Here is a 21,596-nt window from a genome sequence, read left to right on the forward strand (position 1 = left end):
GGCAGATCAGATGATAAAATACACCACATAAATACACAATTAATTACATAAAATGATTTAAATAATATCCAGTATCATTTCTCAACAATTTTCAAAATAATATTTAATCTCTCTTCGGATATATCCTATTTAAAAAATATTTTTTTCAAGAACACAAAGAATAAACGCAAATTAATAATTGTTACTAATCTTTATTGCAAACAATATAGGAGACCTATATTATGTTTATTTTTACATAATTTTAAAAAATCATTTCATATTTCAGAGAGAGTAGACAACACTTTCTTTACCATAAACAACATTTTATATTTTTCTAATTGTCTTCTTGCTCGCTCTCTCGCTTCCATGTTTGTTCGTGGTCATTTTGCATTTCTGTGCTAGATTTTTTAGTTTAGCGTTTCAATTAATGATTAAATTCCTATAAGAGTGTAATTAATGAAATTATCGGAACCACGGCGACTTTGTGAGGATTTGTCGCCCAACAAAAAGTGTATTACGGCGATTTAATAACAGGGAGGGTACGTCTTTCATATCCTTATAATCTAGTAAATGCGTAATTTTATCGAATAAATGTCGAATAGAAACTAGTTCTTGTAGACAAGATATCGTGTAAGCGCTTACAGTACTTGTTCTGAATGAGCGGTGGTTTTATTAAGTTTTAACGAGTGATTCTGTGAACTCCAGCTGACTAGGGGGCGATTCACTGACCGATCAGTCGAGGAAATGAATTGATACGGTCTGAATCGGTTAGTCATCATCAGCAGACGCATTTTCGACAAGACGATACGAGTAATCTTTAAAAAATCAAGTCGTGTCCCCATAACCACATTAAATAATTACTGATAGTGTCATTGTTGAGTGTTCTTTGTGATCGCAGTGATACGTACGCAAAGATAAGCGGGCCTGTTTACCGTTTTCGCTATTTTCTTTATTACATTTGTTTTGTACCGACGTCTGAAATGTGTTTGCGTTGTATTTTCACTCGTCATTAAGGATTCAAGGATATAGTGACTGTCAATGGTGTCAAATTGTGTTTTTGTGTCGTTGTTGGCTGGTGAGTAAAAAATCGTAATTAATCGAGCCATTAATATTCGAACGATAATTTGATCTCGCTAGTTGTCTGGCTGATATGATTTCAAACAACCTTGAATTTAAAATGTCGAGTGATAATTTCGTTGGAAATTTATAATTATTACTTGAAACAATGCTGTGGTGACTCATATAAACAAAAATTGTAATCTACCTTTATTATCTGTTGTATAAGCAACCATAACGCAATGAACAAACTCTAAACTTTTAACCTATTGACCACCGAGCGGCCCGATCGGGCCGAGACACAATAGATTTTCTATTGTGTCTGTGATCCGAGGACTGACGGATTAAAGAGTAAAATAAAATATATAAGATAGATTATTGAGGATTTTCAAGAAAACCATTACATAAATAAGATGCAATGTTTCCCAGCAATAATCTTTCTTATTTCATTACTATAAAACTACCTGAGAACTTGTTTCAACATCAACTGATATTTTTAATTTGAATATAATAACACTAAATTCTTGAGAGTAGTATCATTTAATGTGTATTCATTTATAACATTTCCACATATAATTTGTAAAACAAGCACAAGCTTAATGAAATTTAAATATAACAGCTAGGTAATGTCTAAATATATTTTTTACTAGCTTTGTTCCGCGGTTTTACCCGCAGTGCTCTGCTCCTGTTGGTAGTAGCGTGATGATATATAGCCTTCCTCGATAAATGGGCTATCTAACTGAAAGAATATTTCAAATTGGACCGGTAGTTCCCGATATTATCGCGTTCAAACAAACAAACAAACTCTTCAACTTTATAATATTACATAGATAAAGTGGTAGTAAGATTAACATTTCTCTTGGTTCTATTAAAAATAAAAAGATTGTGTTATTACAATAATTATAAATATAAGCATTTTAATTATTCTGCTATTGATTCACAATGCTACACATGAATGCAGATGATAGTGAAATGAAAGTTCTATTGAATAAGATGCATTTAAAGCATTCATGAATAATTTATTATTTACAAATTCTTAACAACAATATGAGAAATCTAACATTTACATCATTTTGTGAAAAATGAGTTTTAAAATGTAATTATTATCACCTTGCCTATAGTTAGTTTTCTAATTGGTTTATGTATGGACGCATATGGTTCTATGAAGCTAAAAATAAATATGTTACAATAGAAAACTGCAAATACTGATATGTATCTGTTGTAAAGCAAAAAGTATTTACTTTTTAAATATCTATATATTAAAAAAAAACATATACATAGCTAAGTTAGCCATATTCTGAACTTATCTTTTGTATGTACTAATATGAAATAGAACTTACTAGTGTATAAGAATAAATAATAAATCAAGGTGTAGGTCAACATTTCACATTTTCATGGTGAAAATGTGAAATTTTTAACTATGAAAATTTGCTCTTGAAAAATCAAGACATTTTTCACTTAGAAGGTATCAATATTTTCCAATCAATTTAAAATGTTATAGAACTTTAGAAGATTAATAAGCTAACACCTTAACCATACTTTTGTCAGGTAATTGATTTTCAAGATAAATTGACTTATAGGGACAGGTTTGTTGTCTACATTATGCGGGTACATAATTGTTATTTCAAAGTAAAAGTTGAATAAGTTATTTTTAATTACCATGTCTATTAAAATCAGGTTTCTGTCTATTACAAAATTTTCTTAATTATATTTGTTGACATAACATAAATAGCCACAGATTTCATTCATTTAAATTTTAAAGTTTAAACATATTTTGTATGGACTTTTATTACATTTACTGGATGGTTTTAGTTTCTTCTATGTTATAATATTTAATACAAATCAATTGTTAGACTGAGTTAGTTGATAGATACATAGATAGATACTTGATAATACTTTTTAGATGTCAAGAATTTGCATATATGTATACACTATACATATTACAATTGTGTTTACATGAGTTATCATAATACAATTTATCATATTTATACTTGAGACAGAGATTACTCACGCTTTATCATTGAATGTCTTTGTTGTTTCTGCTAGCATAGAATTATAGTATGATTAAATTTTATTTCACTGGGGCAAGGTATAAAGCATGTTACCTTGTTTTTAGGATAATTTTATTATGTTTTAAATATAATATGTTGATTCTTGATGGATAATATTCGAACCTACAAAATGAAAATTCCCGAAATTTTACGTTTCATAATTTATTTAGATGATTACATATAAATAACACTTATCTACTAATTACTGAAATTTATATATTATATTAACTACATGTATCTAGTAAATAATTTTACTCGCGTGCACTCCACGATATCACGCGAAACCCATTCCCGATATAAGTTTCCATACCTTATTTTCGTCACTTAAAATTTCGTGACTAGCCTTCAGGCTATTTATAAGCAAGGAGGAATAAAATATGGGATAGACCAGCAATATTATTCTATTACCCAAAAAAAAAAATGTTTGAAAGTAGGGAAGATTTTCAATAGAAGGAATTGCTGGTGAAATTGTCTTTCAATGAGCACCGGTTCGTGCATCTTTCGATGCCACATTGCCTACTTATAAGTACACTAGCGTCGTCGTCTCTCCGTAAGCGGCTAATCCAATAAAATTTATTAAGAACGGCTACCCACGGCTGTTACGTACTCGGCCGATGCCTTACGTCACTGCTGAGAAGTGAGAAATATCCTAGTGATTGTGAAACCATCTCGATACGAGCCTTCACCTTGTGACGGAATCTATGCGACCTTGACGCTTTTTATTCGGATTCGTATCGTAAATAGTGTCTATTTCTCCATTAGGTTTTCTTGGTGTTGTAGTTAATGGTAAAAGATTGATGTCAAAAGAGGTGTACATTATTCAGTGATATTGGATTAAACTGGATCTGGTTAGGCAAATAATTATGTGAAACTAGTTATCCTCCCGTAGGTTTTCTCGCTCAAGCAAATGTACGTTCAACGCTAAAGCCTTAGGCTCAGGGTATCATTCGTAATGGGCTGACAAAAATAATTTAAGTTTGATAATATAACTAGAAAATCTAGTTTAAAGTTTATTTAGATTTTTTAAAAAAGGTCAACCCGCATTAATGCTTTTAAATGGCCTATTTATTACAAGATTGAAGCGTTAATCTGTAACAATACACCTACATCTCGGTTTCCGTTGCTAATCATTTTTATGTATTTTTCTAGGCTTTTTTTATTCTTTGTCGAGTTAACTTCGATTACGTTTTTTATTGTCGTTAATTTGTTTGAATGAGGATGATTTGATTTTTTTATCACGCAGTAACTTAGATGTGACCTATGGTATAAAAACAAAATTAACATAACTTGGTTGGTTAGATTTGTTATCTTGATATAGCCTGTACTCGTTCCCATAATCCGAGTAGATTTTTATCTTCATACTCAAATATTATGTTATTCTCAATTTAATCAATATATTTTCTACCTACATACATGGACGTATAAAAAAAGACGGACGCCGTATTACGAACTAACAACGTGAAGCCACCATAGTAAGCTAGCGATCGTGTAAAGACAATAAACACGCACACACTCTCACCATAGTAAGCTAGTCGGCCGCCATTACGTCGTGAACTACCGACTGATTAACTGCGTCACTGTTTCACAAAAAATATTTAAAATGCCGTCTTGCGTGGTTAAATGGTGTCGCAACAGTACAATTTTAAATAACAAATCACAAGGGATTACATTCCACAGGGAAGCAAGTTATTTCTTTTATGTTTTAATGACAAAATTATTACGGCAAAATTTATAGAAAAAAATACAGCCGCCATTGTCATCAACACAGCTGTTGCCATGGCAACATGGCACACACACATGGATGTTTCGCCGCCATTACTAGGCTTCACTCAATGTTTAGGCGATATACCGTCCGTCTTTTTTTATACGTCCATGCCTACATAATTATTTTTTCGGCCAATATAAGATACAATCGAAACGTGAAATTCAAATTTCGAACGCTATTTTCTTCTCCATTGCAGACCATTGCAACAACATGAGCTGTGCGCAGTAGCCAAAATAAAAAAAAATATAAAAAAATTGGCGCCAATTTGAAACGTCGCACGTCAATTTTTTTTTCTCCCCACAGGCGATGGCAACAAACAGGAGCGGTGCGCAGCGGCCGAACGGCGCGCCGCAGACGAAGGTGTGCCAGTTCAAGCTGGTGCTGCTCGGCGAGTCGGCGGTGGGCAAGTCGTCGCTGGTGCTGCGCTTCGTGAAGGGCCAGTTCCACGAGTACCAGGAGAGCACGATCGGCGCGGCGTTCCTAACGCAGACGCTCTGCCTCGACGATACCACCGTCAAGTTCGAGATTTGGGACACGGCGGGGCAGGAGAGGTTAGTACTTAGTACACGCCGTAATTCATTTAGCTTTGGCTCATGAGGGTCAAAAAAACTTAATTACACAAGTTTTTGTAGACAAGAATGAATCTAAATAGTGATAGTATAGGTATGTAGGTAATCTCTGGGTAATCTTTAATAACTCTTTTTCAAGTGAGGTAAAATGTTATATATATAAGTAACGTTTTTAATAAAATACTTGTTTATGTCTAAAATAATGTTAAAATAGAAAAAATAACGTTAAAAACAAAATAACAAATATTAATTAATTTAAACTACATATTACACCATATAATTACATACTTATACAGAATTAAATTATGTAGGTATATAATACATTTTCTTTATGTTAAAAAAACCATAATATGGCACAATTTACATACTAAATAGTACGGTATTAGCTGATATAAAGAGTGATACATTTAAGTTCTGAATATAAATAGTTATAAGATAAACAGGTTTTACAAATTAAACTAATAAATGTTAAGACAAAATTTTCCATGTTTTCGTTTGATCTATTTTGGTTTATTTTAAAAATTATTGTTGTGTGAGTGAATGTTTATTGAAATTGTTGTTGATAAACACGCTTTAATGCGTTCGAAACATGAAATTTTTAAAAGAATCAAATATCACAAAACACTCAAACCTTTGAAATCATAACCCTTTCTTATTTTAGTATTTTAATGATTCGTATTAAATTTCTCTTTGGTACGTTAACAGCTTACAGGTTAACCAAAAAAATTGAGTAGTATTATGATGTTACATACCTATTTCTTGAACGTACATATTCACGAGAGAAGTCGAGTGGGTGTGCTAGTTATAAATAGCGGGTGAATGAAATTTGCACAACGTGTATAACAATGTTGAAACCATTTGTTTATTATAATGTTATTTACACATGTAAACAAGCATTCTCGAGGCGGTCATAATCGGCGCCATTATATTTTATGTTTTTTCGTTATAATCTTAATACATTGAACCTTCATGGATCGATGCCCTGATACAAAAGTTATAGCTTTTTTGATCTTATCTTTAAGAAAGATTTAAAAGATGCCTTCATTTTTGCAATTTTTTGCAATTATTTTTTAATTTTTTGCAATTTAAACCTCCTCCTTCTTATGAAGTCGGTTAAAAACGTTATAAAATTTTAAATATGTACTCGTAAATACCAGTAAAAGGAACTCCCTTGTGTAGAAGTAGGAGGGATTAATCTTTTGTGTAGGTATGCTAATCATGACGTAAGAACGCAATTTGCTGTAATTGTGAGCACTTGCACTAGTGTCATCAGTATTGTATTGTATACAATAATTATTACTAATGTTAAGTGCAAAGGAAACAGAATATATTAACAGGGATGTAAAGTTAAATTATTGCAACTGAAATATGTTTGAAAAAGTATGCTAGTATGAAGTTGTTTCAAAGACGTCATAACTAGAGAATCCAATCCCGCATCAAAATCGCGATCCCGCAAGCCTGCGGGATTAAGATCATCAATCCCGCGGATCCCGCGGGATTTGCGGGATTGATTTTAATTATTATTACATATTTTTGTTTCATGTAATTATTTAAAGAAAGAAAATACACACAAATATTTTTAATTATTCTTATCAACATGAAGCAAAGTTATCACTTATATTATAAATTAAATATAATGATGTTTAAGACAATACAATATTCACAATATTTCACGTTTCATATTTAAATTTTTATTTGAAATAGAACATATTCATTGGTTTTAGAGGCATTTAAAATCTGCTTATTTTTTTTTGAAAATACTTTCGAACAAATGATAAAGTATCTAACGTTTCATCTTTTAGATTTGATCTTATCTTGTTGCATAAATAGCCAGCGGCGGAAAAAGCACGCTCGGCTTCCACACTTTTAGGCGGAATTGACTTTACATAAGTATAAACAGCTTCCAAATACTTCCCCCTATTCCCTCCACATTCAAAAAGTGTCAATATCAAATCAGTTGAATTATCTCGAGTGGGTACACGCACAGCAGCTCTAGACTCTGCCACCCATTCAGTACGCGCAAAGTTAAATCCCCGTGCGCCGTAGGGGAATCCCCAGTCATAGAGTACCTACTGGAACCACAGTATTACAATATTATTTCCTACTGGAACTGACATTGATTACGTTCCGTTCCGTCCGATAATAGTTCCGATCATCGTCTGAGCCTATTTTTCTTACTTTTTTTCAATCCCGCGAACTTGCGGGATCCCGCATGAGTAATCCCGCATTTTTGATCCCGCAAAAAAGGTGCGGGATCCCGCATTAGCGGGATCCCGCGTTTGCGGGATTGGATTCCCTAGTCATAACACATTGAGAAATATAGTGTTTACAATTTTGGAAAATTTAAAAGCTAATTCGTCTTATTACTTATTAAAAATATTCAGAAAGTGCGGCTATCGGTTTATATACTATGGCTAAATAATATGGTGCAGTGCTTAAATTTATATTATTATACTAGATTTCCGCCCGCGTTTTCAAAGGAAAACCCGCATAGTTCCCGTTCCCGTTGAATTTCCGGGATAAAACTTATTCTATGTGTTAATCCAAGTTACCCTCTATATGTGTGCTTAATTTCATTGTAATCGGTTCAGTAGAATTTGCGTGAAAGAGTAACAAACACACACACACACACACATCCTCACAAACTTTCGCATTTATAATATTAGTTGGATTAAAGGCTTACTATAATCACAACTTCTCTAACCATAAACTGGCAATATAAAACAAATATACGATTCACCAATCTAGAATTTTCCAATATATAAATCTGTTATCTTTTATTGCGCAGGTACCACAGTCTAGCGCCGATGTACTACAGAGGTGCGCAGGCGGCCATTGTAGTGTACGACATAACTAATCAGGTATTTATTTGATTATTTTGCACGCCTCATAAGCGAAGCGTTGAGGTGGGTACTACTGTCACTTCGCGCAAAACATCTGATTTTTCAAACTTAAAATGTCTTTATGTATCATACATTGCACTTGTAAGATAATACATACACACACATATTAAGAAAAAACACTATTTTTAACGTTCATGATATTTTTGATGTCATTTTTGTTATTTAAACTAGTTAAAAAACAGTTTAAAAAAGTTCTGTCTTGGACGTCCGTGTGTCTGTATGTGCGGATCCTTTTTCTTGTTAACACGATAGCGACCGAAATACTTTACTAATCGAGTCTTTTTTTTTCTCTTACGCTTGAGTATGCTCAGGAATAGAACCCTTTCATTTTTCAGGGTCTGATTCGATGTGGTTTAATTGTTATTAAATAAACAAAAATAATAATTAATAAATATTTATTAAAAAAAAATTATGAGGCGTGCACTTTTGGATTTTCCAAATTATTTTTTATATAGTATGTACAATCTCTTTTAATGCTCAGTTTTAATCGCCGGTGCAAACATCGGGTTTTGTATGTTTACCGTGTGTATGTTTGTTGATATTGTTGATTCATTTTTGTTCTATAGGGCTTTTTGTGGAGTTGATGTTGGGTAATTAACTCAGGCCCCGGAATCACAGACAATAGAAAATCTATTGTGTCGTGGACCGATCGGGCCGTTCGGGGCTCAATGGGTTAATCGATTGTCAGCAAAAATATACTTAGGTATCATGGGGCTTCCAAATTTCTGAATTTTTGTTTTCATTAGTAGCATAATCCTGTAATGTTCATATTTTGGATTTGTTTCGAGTTTTAAATTTATAATTTTTAACCTACGTCGAGAACTTCGATACAGCAGCATCAGTGATAAGAACTTTAGGAATGTCATCTTGATCGAAACAGGAATCGAACTGACTCCATCTAGTTGTAATCTTTATAATTGATGAGGTGTAACGGGGAGATTAACCTGTTTATTAATTACGTCTCGAAACCGGAAGATCAAGAAAGTTAATCACTCTTAGTGGTACTTTATGATAAAGACCTAAAGACTTCTTAAAGAAAGCTCTTTCTCGAGTACTGGAGATCCAAGACAAATTCTAAAATCCTTATCGTTCTCTGAATTCTAATATTCATCCAAATAATGATAACATTTTAAAGTGCTTAAAAAACATTGTGCAATATTGTACCATCAGATTTTTTTTTTCTGAGAAACTGTTAATCGCAAACATGAATAGAAAATATCTAGTAGGTTATAGTATAAAATAGTCACAGAGTCAGACGTCAGTCATAGAAATATTGTATTGTTTAGTAATATAAACAGTGCAATTTTAAAGAGGTTCCTGTTTTTATTTTTGTTAATAGAAATTGTGTAATGGTAAAAACGACTAGACAGACAGAGTAGCAGTATAAGCATGCTATTAAATGTTTTCTTTAAATCGGAAGCTATGAAATGAACGTTGGCTTCATGAATCATATGTAAAACAATACGATTTGTATTTTATTATATTTAGTTCCGTCCGATTCTAAGATAAGAATTTCTATCCGCCGCACAATATTTGTTTTTTAAATGGTACGGTGATTATTAAATAATTTCGTATTATTAAGTTAAAAGTAATTTATAAATACGTTTTAATTACCTACGTAGCAACAACGAATATATATGCGTAGGCGTTGAAACTATATTTTCCCTATGAATTTTGTTCGATTATAAATTATAATAATTAACTGACGCATAATGTAGTGATAGGAAATTAGGGATTAGCCTTAATATTATTGTCTTTGTTAAATAAAATAATCCACTAAAAGTAACTAAGACTTCGGCGTTTACAGAAGTTCACTTTATTAGTCCATTGAATGAGTCCCTCCAAGGGGGGGTCTAGAGTGCGTGAGTTAGTAACGTAAGATGTTTCTTCGGAAACATGTCAAGAGTCCCTAGGTAATAAACATACTAAAACCCCGGGCCACTAGGAGGAGCCCCGGAGTGGGGGGAGGGGGGAAATGGGTCCATTTTTTCATTTTTCGCTTAAATCTCAAAAACGGTACATGTTAGAGAAAAATTTTCAAGGAAAAGTTGAAAGGCCATAAAATTATCTATAAGTTGTACATAAATCATTTTTTCCTATATCCTACCGTTTCTGAGTTATACGCAGTTAAACATGATTTTGGCTCAAACAATTTCCACATCAATCGATCAAAAAATATTTCTTTCTTCCAAAAAACTCAAATGTGCAACTTGTGACCAGTACTGATAGATTGCTCTTTATTAGTTCTATAATTGGTAAAATAAACACATTCCTCCATGGAAGCCTTTAGGAGGAATCGATTGTCAAAATATTATATTAGGGCAGTTTGAGTTACTGAACTTGATCTTTTTATTTTTTTCTTCCAAAAAACTCAAAAGTGCAACTTGTGACCGGTATAGATAGATTGCTCATAATTAGGTCTATCATTGCTAAAAATACCAGATTCCACCACGGAGGCGTTTACGGGGAATTGAATTTTATCAGGGTAGTTACGATACATGAACTTTTTATTTTTTTTCTTCCAAAAAGCTCAAAAGTGCAACTTGTGACCGGTACAAATAGATTGCTCATAATTAGGTCTATCATTGATAAAAATACCAGATTCCACCATGGAGGCGTTTACGGGGAATTGAATTTTATTAGGGTAGTTAGTTAAAAAGTTCATGTATCGTAACTACCCTAATAAAATTCAATACCTCCTAAACGCCTCCATGGTGGAATCTGGTTTTTTTATCAATGATAGACCTAATTATGAGCAATCTATCGGTACCAGTCACAAGTTGCACTTTTGAGTTTTTTTGGAAGAAAAAAAATAAAAAGTTCAAGTATCGTATCTACCCTAATAAAATTCAATTCCCCGTAAACGCCTCCGTGGTGGAATCTAGTATTTTTATCAATGATAGACCTTATTATGAGCAATCTATCTGTATCGGTCACAAGTTGCACATTTGAGTTTTTTGGAAGAAAAAAATAAAAAGATCAAGTTCAGTAACTCAAACTGCCCTAATATAATATTTTGACAATCGATTCCTCCTAAAGGCTTCCATGGAGGAATGTGTTTATTTTACCAATTATAGACCTAATTAAGAGGAATCTATCAGTACCGGTCACAAGTTGCACTTTTGAGTTTTTTGGAAGAAAAAAATAAAAAGATAAAGTTCAGTAACTCAAACTACCCTAATATAGTATTTTGACAATCGATTCCTCCTAAAGGCTTCCATGGAGGAATGTGTTTATTTTACCAATTATAGACCTAATTAAGAGCAATCTATCAGTATCGGTCACAAGTTGCACTTTTGAGTTTTTTTGGAGAAAAAAAATAAAAAGTTCAAGTATCTTAACTACCCTAATAAAATTCAACTCCCCGTAAACGCCTCCGTGGTGGAATCTGGTATTTTTATCAATGATAGACCCAATTATGAGCAATCTATCTGTACCGGTCACAAGTTGCACTTTTGAGTTTTTTGGAAGAAAAAAATAAAAAGATCAAGTTCAGTAACTCAAACTACCATAATATAATATTTTGACAATCGATTCCTCCTAAAGGCTTCCATGGAGGAATGTGTTTATTTTACCAATTATAGACCTAATTAAGAGCAATCTATCAGTACCGGTCACAAGTTGCACATTTTAGTTTTTTGGAAGAAAGAAATATTTTTTGATCGATTGATGTGGAAATTGTTTGAGCCAAAATCATGTTTAACTGCGTATAACTCAGAAAAGGTAGGATATAGGAAAAAATGATTCAGGTACAACTTATAGATAATTTTATGGCCTTTCAACTTTTCCTTGAAAGTTTTTCTCTAACATGTACCGTTTTTGAGATTTAAGCGAAAAATGAAAAAATGGACCCATTTCCCCCCTCCCCCCACTCCGGGGCTCCTCCTAGTGTCCCGGGGTTTTAGTATGTTTATTACCTAGGGACTCTTGACATGTTTCCGAAGAAACATCTTACGTTACTAACTCACGCACTCTAGAACTTTTTATTCAATGGACTATATGTATAGTACGAATTTTGGTTATTGCTCATGATTTAAAAAAAAATATGTCATGTCATGTCATGTTTAACTTATAAAAAATCGGGGATTTACCTTAAATATTATCCTGATAATGTTCTTGTAGCATTTTGTAAGCATGTTTAAATATTATTTTTGTACAAATTCTACTCATTGTTTTTCACGGCTAAAATAATTCTCTTTCCCTTTAATGGTTACAAAATTGGACAAAATTACAAAAATTTGTTGATATTTCTATTTACGAGCTATCACATGGGTAAGTGTTAGTAGATGTATACCATCGATCGAAGCTAGAATTGTTTTCGCATTTTCTACGTAATTATTGTATGAGTTCTGAGTCCCAGCCGGCATTTTATCGATGTGAAACACGAAAGCTAGTGTTTGCAGTCTTGTTTTAGCATTACTAGGTTTAGTAGCGTAGGTAATTTCAGGTTAAATAAATTAATTGGTATATAACTAATTAGTCATGGAAATGTCAAGGCTATAGGTATGTGAAAATGAATTAGTTTTTAAAATTTTTGTTTATATAAATTACTAGCTTTCCGCCCGCGGCGTCGCCCGCGTTTTCAGAGAAAAACCCGTTCCCGTAGGATTTCCGGGATAAAACCTATCCTATGTCCTTTCTCGGGTATCAAAATATATCTATACTAAATTTCATGCAAATTGGTTCAGTAGTTCAGGCGTGATTGAGTAACAGACAGACAGACAGACAGAGTTACTTTCGCATTTATAATATTAGTATGGATTTCATGTTTGTTAAATGTGGATATACTTTTGAAAAAGTCTCGATTGGCCAAACCTTAGTAAAGTGGTCATAATGTCTCATGTCTTTAATCAAAAATCAAAGTTTATCGTCTGATAGACTGAATACTTTTTTGGCCACAGAACGCTGATCACCTACTTTCCCCCAAAATAAATAAATGCAATATACCGCTCTATAATAGTTCCCTGCACTTTGGCCGCACAGAGACACGAACTCAAGACCACTTTTTGATCTCACAATATGAGCGGCACGTTACAGCGACACAAAGCAAGGCTATTCGCTAAGTGATAAGCTGATTTGCCAATTGTGTGAAATATAAGATGGTTTTATGGTTGATTCTTTGTTTGTTGATAAGAAGTTGCAGGTATTGTTGTTTTGACTCCACTTGTCCCGTTTATGGGGAGTGTAGGATTCTTTACAAAGGATTAGGGAATTGTCGTACACAAGAATGAAACTTTGAAATATGTACTTAAAGCAAAGAACATCACGTAAATCCGAACAAGGAAATAGACCACAGCCAAAGCCGATAAATAATGAGAAGTGGAAAATTAGCGATTGATTGGATTTTGAAACTTGAATATTGTTTAACTTTGCGTTATAATTAAAACTGTCTTTAAGTTCTGGTAGTATATTTACATATTTCTTAAGGCATTTTACAAGTTTAATCTCTTTTTTAAGTGTCCTAGTGTCCTTTTCCAAAGTATGGATGTGAAGTGTTTTAAGAATTGATTGCTTGTCTCTTGGTCCTTATTTGGCAACAAATAGGGAGGTATTACGAAAAGTTTAGCAAGGTAACATCCCGGTAAATGATAAAATTATTGGACAAGAATACACATGTCACGCGTCTTTACTCGGTCACGGTCGAAGATCATTGTGTTTCATATACTCGCGATTGACGTCTTCATTAGCGGCCATATTTGAACCACCTTGATGGATGGTGCTAAGTTCTTGAAGGCACTTTCGTTGAACAAAATGTGTATGATCTTCAGAAGTTGCTCTTGGTCTTATATTTTAGATAATTCATGACTTAATAATAAGTACAAGATGATTGTTTCCTTGCGCATTCTCAAGCTGCTTACATCGCGACCGTGAAACCCGAATATGCGACACCGTGGCGCGAGCGTCATAATAAAATACTATTGGAATTTTATGATTTTTTGTGTATAGGATGAGATAGTAAAATTATTAAATGTGGACAATTGTATTAAACTTTTAACAATAATAAATTAGACATAAAGTGACTAAGATACAGAAAGAATAAACTAATTAATGCTACGTGATAAGCAATCACGTGTAGCGGGCGTATCATTTGATAACCAATCTAATTATATTATCCGTGTGTATTCGCTTATTAGTGATATACCACGTGTATCTAAGTTATCATTGAAAAAGTAACATAATGTCATTTCTTTCATCATTTCCTAAAAAAAGGGATATAAAAAATCTTAAAATAATAAATGCATTAAGCAAGACAAAATTTGTCAGTGTCCTTAAGATTTCATAAACGCATGCATCGCTTGCTAATTACGACCTCGTGTCGTGACTGCAGTCTGCATGTGAATGGGTAGCCTTACGCTGCACAAGATTCTCTGCCCTTTCCAGCCAGATCAATCAACATTTCATTAACGGATTGCGTTTTCCAGTTATTTATATTGTATTATGTAAATCGCAGTAAAACATGTGTTATAATCGGTGCGTGCGTGTGCCGACAATCGCATTGCACGCATAAGTCTTCGAGTTCAAGGCGATATTAGAGAAGCAAACCGAATATCGATCATACGAGTGTTTACGTCAGCGTCAGGCGGTGGGACCTGATGGTTTGCCAAGTTGTAGCCGTCAATGCCAAGTGGGGTTGGTCCCTTAAAGTAAAGCGTAGGTATTGGCGACTATTTATCGTCTGTTCGAAGTTGAAAACGAGACTTTTCCGATCTATCCCTTTTATATTAGCCTGCATGCAAGCTGAACAGCTAGAATATTAGTTTATATTCCAATATTTATTTCCCGTCAAGAATATTGGTGAATCCAACCACGATTATACTTTCATAGCGCATTATTTATCATTCATCTAGGAAAAGCTTCTCTAAAATGTTTGTAAAGTAGTTAGGCATATATTTCCAAAAAAGTTATCTTTATGTTTCCAAAAGACCACAAGATTGCAGACCCATATAGTTTTAAATGTAAAAGTTTATAGGTTTTATCCTATATTCACGCCATTTACACCACAACCGATTCTCTTGTATGTTCGACATTCTCCAAGGATACTGATAATTGAGTCTTTTAATCAAGCGATTAGTTTAACGGCTTCGTCTCGGTACAAGATCTGCAATACATCAGTGTACACTTTTATGGCTGATGCTTTAAACATCTTGCGTAAAAGACGTACTTGATTCGTTTAATTGTAGAATAAAACGATTACGAGTAGAATAAAATTTAAAGATTGATTGGCCATACAAATGTTTAATTTAAATAAATCTGGTAACCGATAATTATTAGATATAATTAATTTTAATTTATAAGCACTTAGTTGAGTTAGTTGTAATTGTTACACTCGTAAGAAAAACAATTAGATATTACAATCGTTGAAAATTGTTCTGCAACTTTTATTTGTAATGCTTCAAAGACGTCCATACAAACAAGGTCGAAAATTAAATTTTACGTTGCTATGAATTTAGAATGAACTTCCTATTTATAGGGAAATGCAATTCTAAACTCAGACGCTTCGCCAGACCAGCGGCGATAACGTTATCTATCCACATTCATTGACTGGCCAACATTCTTTGTAAGGGCAAAGCCCTATTTAGATACTGTAAACATTTGCATCGTCTGCTTCTACGGTGATTATTTAGTCATCTGCGCAATAAACGACTGAAAGATAATAAAAAGGGCAAAGACGTTTAATTATCTTTTATTTTTGTAAATCACGTTGATAATGAATAAAGAGAACATTGCTTCTATTGTTGAACAATAGTTTAGTGAATATATCTGGAAATATCTTTTTATCTATTCATTTCAAAATAGGTTTGATCATCCACATCAGATCATAGCCTATATTGAAATGGTGTCGGTATTTATTTAAGCGTTAATTAAATAAATCTCAGATACATTTATTGCCTTAAGCGAAAATTTTTGACCAGTCTGATTGTTTCCATCACTTGGGAAGAATAAATCCGATATTACTATATTTAAAGTGCTATTTGCATGATAATTCCTCTTCGCAAATCTATTTCTTTCTTTCTTTCAAGTCTTAATTCACCCATGGTCGGGTATAGGCCTCCTCATGTTTTTTCCATTCTTTTCGGTCTTTGGCCAGACGCATCCAAGATTTACCCGCTTTTTTAGAAATATCGTCGGATCACCGTGCTTTCGGTTTGCCTGGCTTACGTCGACCACTCCATGGTTTCCATTCCGCCACTTTCAACGCCCATCGCCCGTCGATTTAAAAAACTACTTCCAACATTTTTAGCACACCTACATTGATTTTTAACCCTTTCTCATATGTAATATCCCATTTCAGGACACATTCGGTCGCGCCAAGAACTGGGTGAAGGAGCTGCAGCGGCAGGCGTCGCCGTCGATCGTGATCGCGCTCGCGGGCAACAAGAACGACCTCGCCGCCAAGCGGATGGTCGAGTTCGACGAGGCGCAGGCCTACGCGGACGAGAACGGGCTGCTCTTCATGGAGACGAGCGCCAAGACCGCCATGAACGTGAACGACATCTTTTTAGCTATCGGTGAGTGCACGTGAATTACGTCTTCTATGAGGGTTAATTTGACACGTGAACTAATGTTATATAATGGAGTTTTTCTACTTTTCTTTTTAAGCTGATGAGTGAATCGTTCCGACGATATCTTCTAGGGCAGCGTTTCCCAACCTAGGGTCCGCAGACAAAAATTACGAAAGCCTTAGTGACCAAACTTTTCTGATGGCTGGACTTTTTCAGTTTTAATAGGAATAATTTGTCAATTGATGGCTATTGGCTAAGCTATTTACATACAAAAACACTGCAAGAAATTAATCATTTTTTTAAATAATAAAGATTGATTTATGCGAATAAGTTTTTTTAGGGGTCCGCGGATCATGGTCAGGTGGCGCTAGGGGTCTGCCTTTGTTAAAGGTTGGGAAAGGCTTTTCTAGGGCGTTCTAAATCTATCTGCGAGTACCATTATAAGCCATATTTTAGCTTACTTCATCAATCAAAAAAAACTTTAATATTGTGATCATTAGTTTTAAAGCAGTTGACTTATTGACGTGACAACATCTTATAATTCGATAGAGCCGGCTGCACGCACGAAAAAACATGACTCATGCGGCGTTACCTCGCTCTGAGGCGTTCCATGTATAGGTTTGAAGTGCAAGCGAGAGCGTGGAACGAGCGACAAAGTAGCACAATCGGACGTTGTCACGTTCAACTATCGTCAGTAAACCGACTTTACAGACTACCAATTTTTTTTAAAATTAATTTGTTTATCGTTGTGGTTGCAGCGAACAAGTTACCAAAGAGCGAGAGCGGTGCGGGCGGGGCGGCGGGCGGCGCGCGGCGCCTCGCCGACGGGGACACGCCGCGCGCCTCCACCTGCTGCAAGTGATACCCGCCGGTACGACACGACAACGGGGCCTATTGAGTCACTGTGTACTACGTACTAGAGTGGCTATTGCAAACGAAAACATTGCGCACGGCCACGCCGGACCCGTCCGACTAGGGCCCGTTCGGCCTCCTCCACTCAAGCGACAGCCCAAGCCGAGGTTCGAGATCCCCGTCAAGGGGGGACGCCGTTGTGCATGTCGCTACCAGGGTGAACCTTCAGTTCACCCACGCGTCCGCGTTAAAATGTAGAAGCCCTTCTGGGAAACACTTCCCATTGAGAAACACCACACAAAAAAAAGCGGCTGCGCCGGTGTGGTGGCTGAACTTACTGGTCAAAAGTTACTCCTCGGGCTTTGTTTGTAAGGAACTGTTAAAGCAATAACCGAAGGCATTTTGAACACAGCAAAAACACGCGTTGACGCGGCAAGCGAGAGGCACAGCCCGGGACAGACTAAATGAGCTTGTGACGTTTGCTTTAACTCGTGTTACAAAAAGTGTAGTAGCAATGTCCTCTCTAGTATGTAGTACATAGTAACTCAATGAATCGACCGAGCTAAGTTTGGACCTCAACATGTTTATGTTTACATTTTTTAAGTCATAGCGAATGCTTTTACGTACGTAAGCGTCAGTGTGACGTAATCGACGCGAGATGCAAACTTAGCTTGGTCGAGTTGTACGCGATACGATACGACATATACGGATGTGATATACGACATACAACACGATTATACGGCACGATATAAACGTGAAACCAAATAACACCACTTGACACGACAAAGAAATACCAAATTGCAATACGCGACAATGCATGGTTGTTTTAAATGTTTTTCTTTCTTTCTTTCTTTCTAAATTTTGATTCCATATCCAAATATCTTTTTAATAATTTTTATACGTACTTTTACTACGGTCCCCCGATCCCGCCTTGTAAATCACCTAGCAAGGTCGCTAGCCCCTATTAAGGCCTTAATAGTGACATTTTTCAATTTCCAGAGGCAGTGCGAGTGTGTCGGGGGTGGCGCGGTGCGCGGGGGCTGAGGTACTGACGTCATATATGAATACTAGTTATTTACATGGATTTGCCTATGTTTAATTTAGTTATAAAATCATTATTTCTCTTTCATCCTAATTCATATAGATTATATTATTACTGAAAAATTTATGACACACATATTTAACAGTTAGTTTTTCGTTCGCTCGTTTGAAATTTACTTCATATGATAAATAGGCTATGATACCGAATTTCAGCAAAATTGGTTCAGTAGATTTATTATTATTACCTCAGTCCGCATTGGGAATAATTTGGATTAAATCAAAATAACTATTTCTTATTACGATGTAAAAAGATCAAATTATATTTCACATTAATTAATAAGCATAATATAAAGCAATAATTAATTAGTAGGATAGTTAGAATCTATATTTACTCTTGTTTCATCGTTTGCAGTACATTCGAAGATTCACTATTGGGTGACGGTGCATTTAAGATACGTAATGTTAAGAAAAAATATTGTTATGAACTAATAAAATATTAACAAAAAAATAATGTATCTTTTTCTGTTCACTTAGGTCACGGCTTCGTAAGGCTGGGTTCACACGAAACACTTTAATTATACCCAATTAATAATCATTTTGTGAAGGTTTACACTATGCTGAGTAGCGGACGGTCGATATAATACGTTCATACAAAAATGCAATAAAAAACATTGATTCGTTACTTTGAGTCGTACTAGCACGTGTCGAAAAAATTGCTATTAAAAATATGTACAAGTTACAACCCGTGCGATAATGGATCGATTCAAAAGTAACGCGTTACTTGGCAAAGTGTAAAAGCTCGTAGAACTGTCGTTAGCAGAACGGCGAAATTTTAATAAATATTATGATCACTATATAAGTGGTTATTGATTTGTTGGAAACAATTTTATTGAAGCAAAGGGTTTTAATTATTAAAGCCTTGCTATAAATTTATATTTTTTAGCTCTACATATAAATGTATTATTAAATTAATTGGTATTGATTTTATGGATTTTTTTTTATTATTTTCGTTCCGTCGTTCTGTGGCGATAGTCATATTCCACTCATTAAATCATGTTGCGTGTACATTTACAACTCTGTAGGATTATTGTATATTATATATTTGGTTCAATCAATTCATTCGCCCGTAGAATACATGCGTTTGATGTGAACTATCAACTCTGTTAAAGTGAAGATTCTTTGATAAACTTTATTCTTATAATCTTGCGGCATGTATTCTATCGGCGGTAATAATGTATTTTTTTATATTTTTTTTATCATTTCATTAATTTGCCGTCCCGTCGCGACGACGCATAGAGATCGTTATACCTATTTAGTTTAGATGAAATTAGACTATCAGCTCTATTAGAACGCTAATCATTCAGTGAACGTAACGTCATATATTATGTATATTATATAATATAATATTATTTGTTTATAAGGGAATCGTATCGGTGGATTTTACAATCTGTGGCAGTAGATGTATTTTTTTTTGTAATCGCATTCCAAGGGGCGTAGTGCATGCAGTAGCATCCTGTTATTGAAATGGCCGACGGATAATGTAATGGCGCCCAACTGACATTCTACATTGTCTATGGGCCCGTGAATTGTCTATGACCAATTCTTCTATTCTCTTCATCTTGTCTATAGCAAAGATTCTATTCCTTTCTACATATTATACTTAATTGAATTCTATAGTATAGATAAATCGTTTCATTTGACTCGCGTACCGAAAGTATATTGACGAAGCGAGTCGAGTGTAGGTCACCTATGAAATATTTGCAGTTAGCGATGTCTTTGTTGAATATTAATTTATTTTCAATCTCGTGAATTTCACACATATTCCAGTCGTGCTCCGATTTGAAGTAAACACTGAATAACTAATTCAATAAAAGCATTTGAAATTGTCCCTGATATTAAGCAAACTTGAAGTAAATCAATTAATTTTTCTACTTAGGCTTACATTACAAATGTATGTTAATTGTTAATTTAATACAAAAGTGCTTGTCGCTTTTCGATATCATTTTTTGGTGTAATGTCTTGTGTTCTATAAATATAAATAATGTATCGGCAAAATGAAATTTCGATTATATAATAATATAAATAAATATTGCTAAATTGTAAAAAAAATAGACATCATACCACAAAATGTGCAATACTTAGCTGTAATCAGACCGCCTCCTGTTCACGTAAACTCGCTAAGATACGATATGTAAATTAGTTGTACGCGAATAATTATACATTTCTCGATATAATCTGTGCAAAAGCTAAAAATATTCTATTTTATCTGTGATTTGTTAATATTAACGCATAGCTTTGGCGGGAACGGAGAGCTAACTCTGTAAACGTAGATAGATCGAAGTCCAAACGGTTTGAAACATTGATTCGTAAATGAAATATAAATAGAATATTTTAGTTGTAACGTAATCGCTAGAGGCGCAGGACGCGGTTTCTGATATCCTTCAGATTAGAGTTATATAGTAGAAGTTAACAAAACATGGTTTGTTGTGTAATAATATGGAAAACATGCGGAGACGGACGTTGATCAAGGTCATATAGTATGTTTTTGTATTGTGTAAATATTTTGGATTTATTAAGATTATTATATTGAATAAAAAAATATTGTAAATGAATTTTCTTGTTTTATTTGATGTTTACCCTATTTGTTTTAAGCAGTAATTATAGTACTAATTATAGGTATACACACATAATATACATTCACTCAATGTTATAATTATTGATTTAATAGATTCAAAAACATAGAAGTGCTTGGCAATATAAGAAGTAAATTTTTCAAGTTCAAAGTTAGAACCACAAATACGAAACATTTCTTTGTATTTTATGAATATATTTTATTACAAACTTGCCAGAGGCGCCTTGATAACATTAAAACAAAA

At 34.1% G+C, this 21,596-nt stretch overlaps 1 protein-coding gene across 2 annotated transcripts; it reads left to right on the top strand.

Moving 5' to 3' along the window:
- Positions 1-319: 319 nt before the first annotated feature.
- Positions 320-21,332, top strand: Rab5 (RAS oncogene family member Rab5). 2 transcript variants are annotated; one of them, XM_089709172.1, is made up of 7 exons: positions 320-518; positions 5,155-5,402; positions 8,209-8,281; positions 16,617-16,833; positions 17,586-17,698; positions 18,679-18,724; positions 19,255-21,332. In XM_089709172.1, exons 2-5 carry the CDS (start codon positions 5,158-5,160, stop codon positions 17,687-17,689), a joined length of 639 nt encoding a protein of 212 aa, XP_089565298.1. In that variant the 5' UTR covers positions 320-518; positions 5,155-5,157; the 3' UTR covers positions 17,690-17,698; positions 18,679-18,724; positions 19,255-21,332. The 2 variants fall into 2 exon arrangements, with proteins under 2 accessions (XP_089565298.1, XP_089565303.1); XM_089709177.1 differs by lacking the exon at positions 320-518 and adding an exon at positions 690-1,054.
- The last annotated feature ends 264 nt before the right edge of the window (positions 21,333-21,596 follow it).

This window comes from Colias philodice, chromosome 2, assembly GCF_061535455.1.
Source record: "Colias philodice isolate Cphi_HAF_F1 chromosome 2, ilColPhil1 Martin Lab GWU primary, whole genome shotgun sequence".
In the NCBI taxonomy this organism is placed as follows: domain Eukaryota; kingdom Metazoa; phylum Arthropoda; class Insecta; order Lepidoptera; family Pieridae; genus Colias; species Colias philodice.

What these genes read in the sequence shown, in the direction of transcription:
- Rab5 (XM_089709172.1), top strand. Translation starts at nt 5,158, where the DNA reads ATGGCAACAAACAGGAGCGGTGCGCAGCGGCCGAACGGCGCGCCGCAG. An exon ending in TGTACGACATAACTAATCAG is followed by an intron (nt 8,282 to 16,616) that starts GTATTTATTTGA and finishes ATCCCATTTCAG; the next exon opens with GACACATTCGGTCGCGCCAA. An exon ending in CGACATCTTTTTAGCTATCG is followed by an intron (nt 16,834 to 17,585) that starts GTGAGTGCACGT and finishes TTGTGGTTGCAG; the next exon opens with CGAACAAGTTACCAAAGAGC.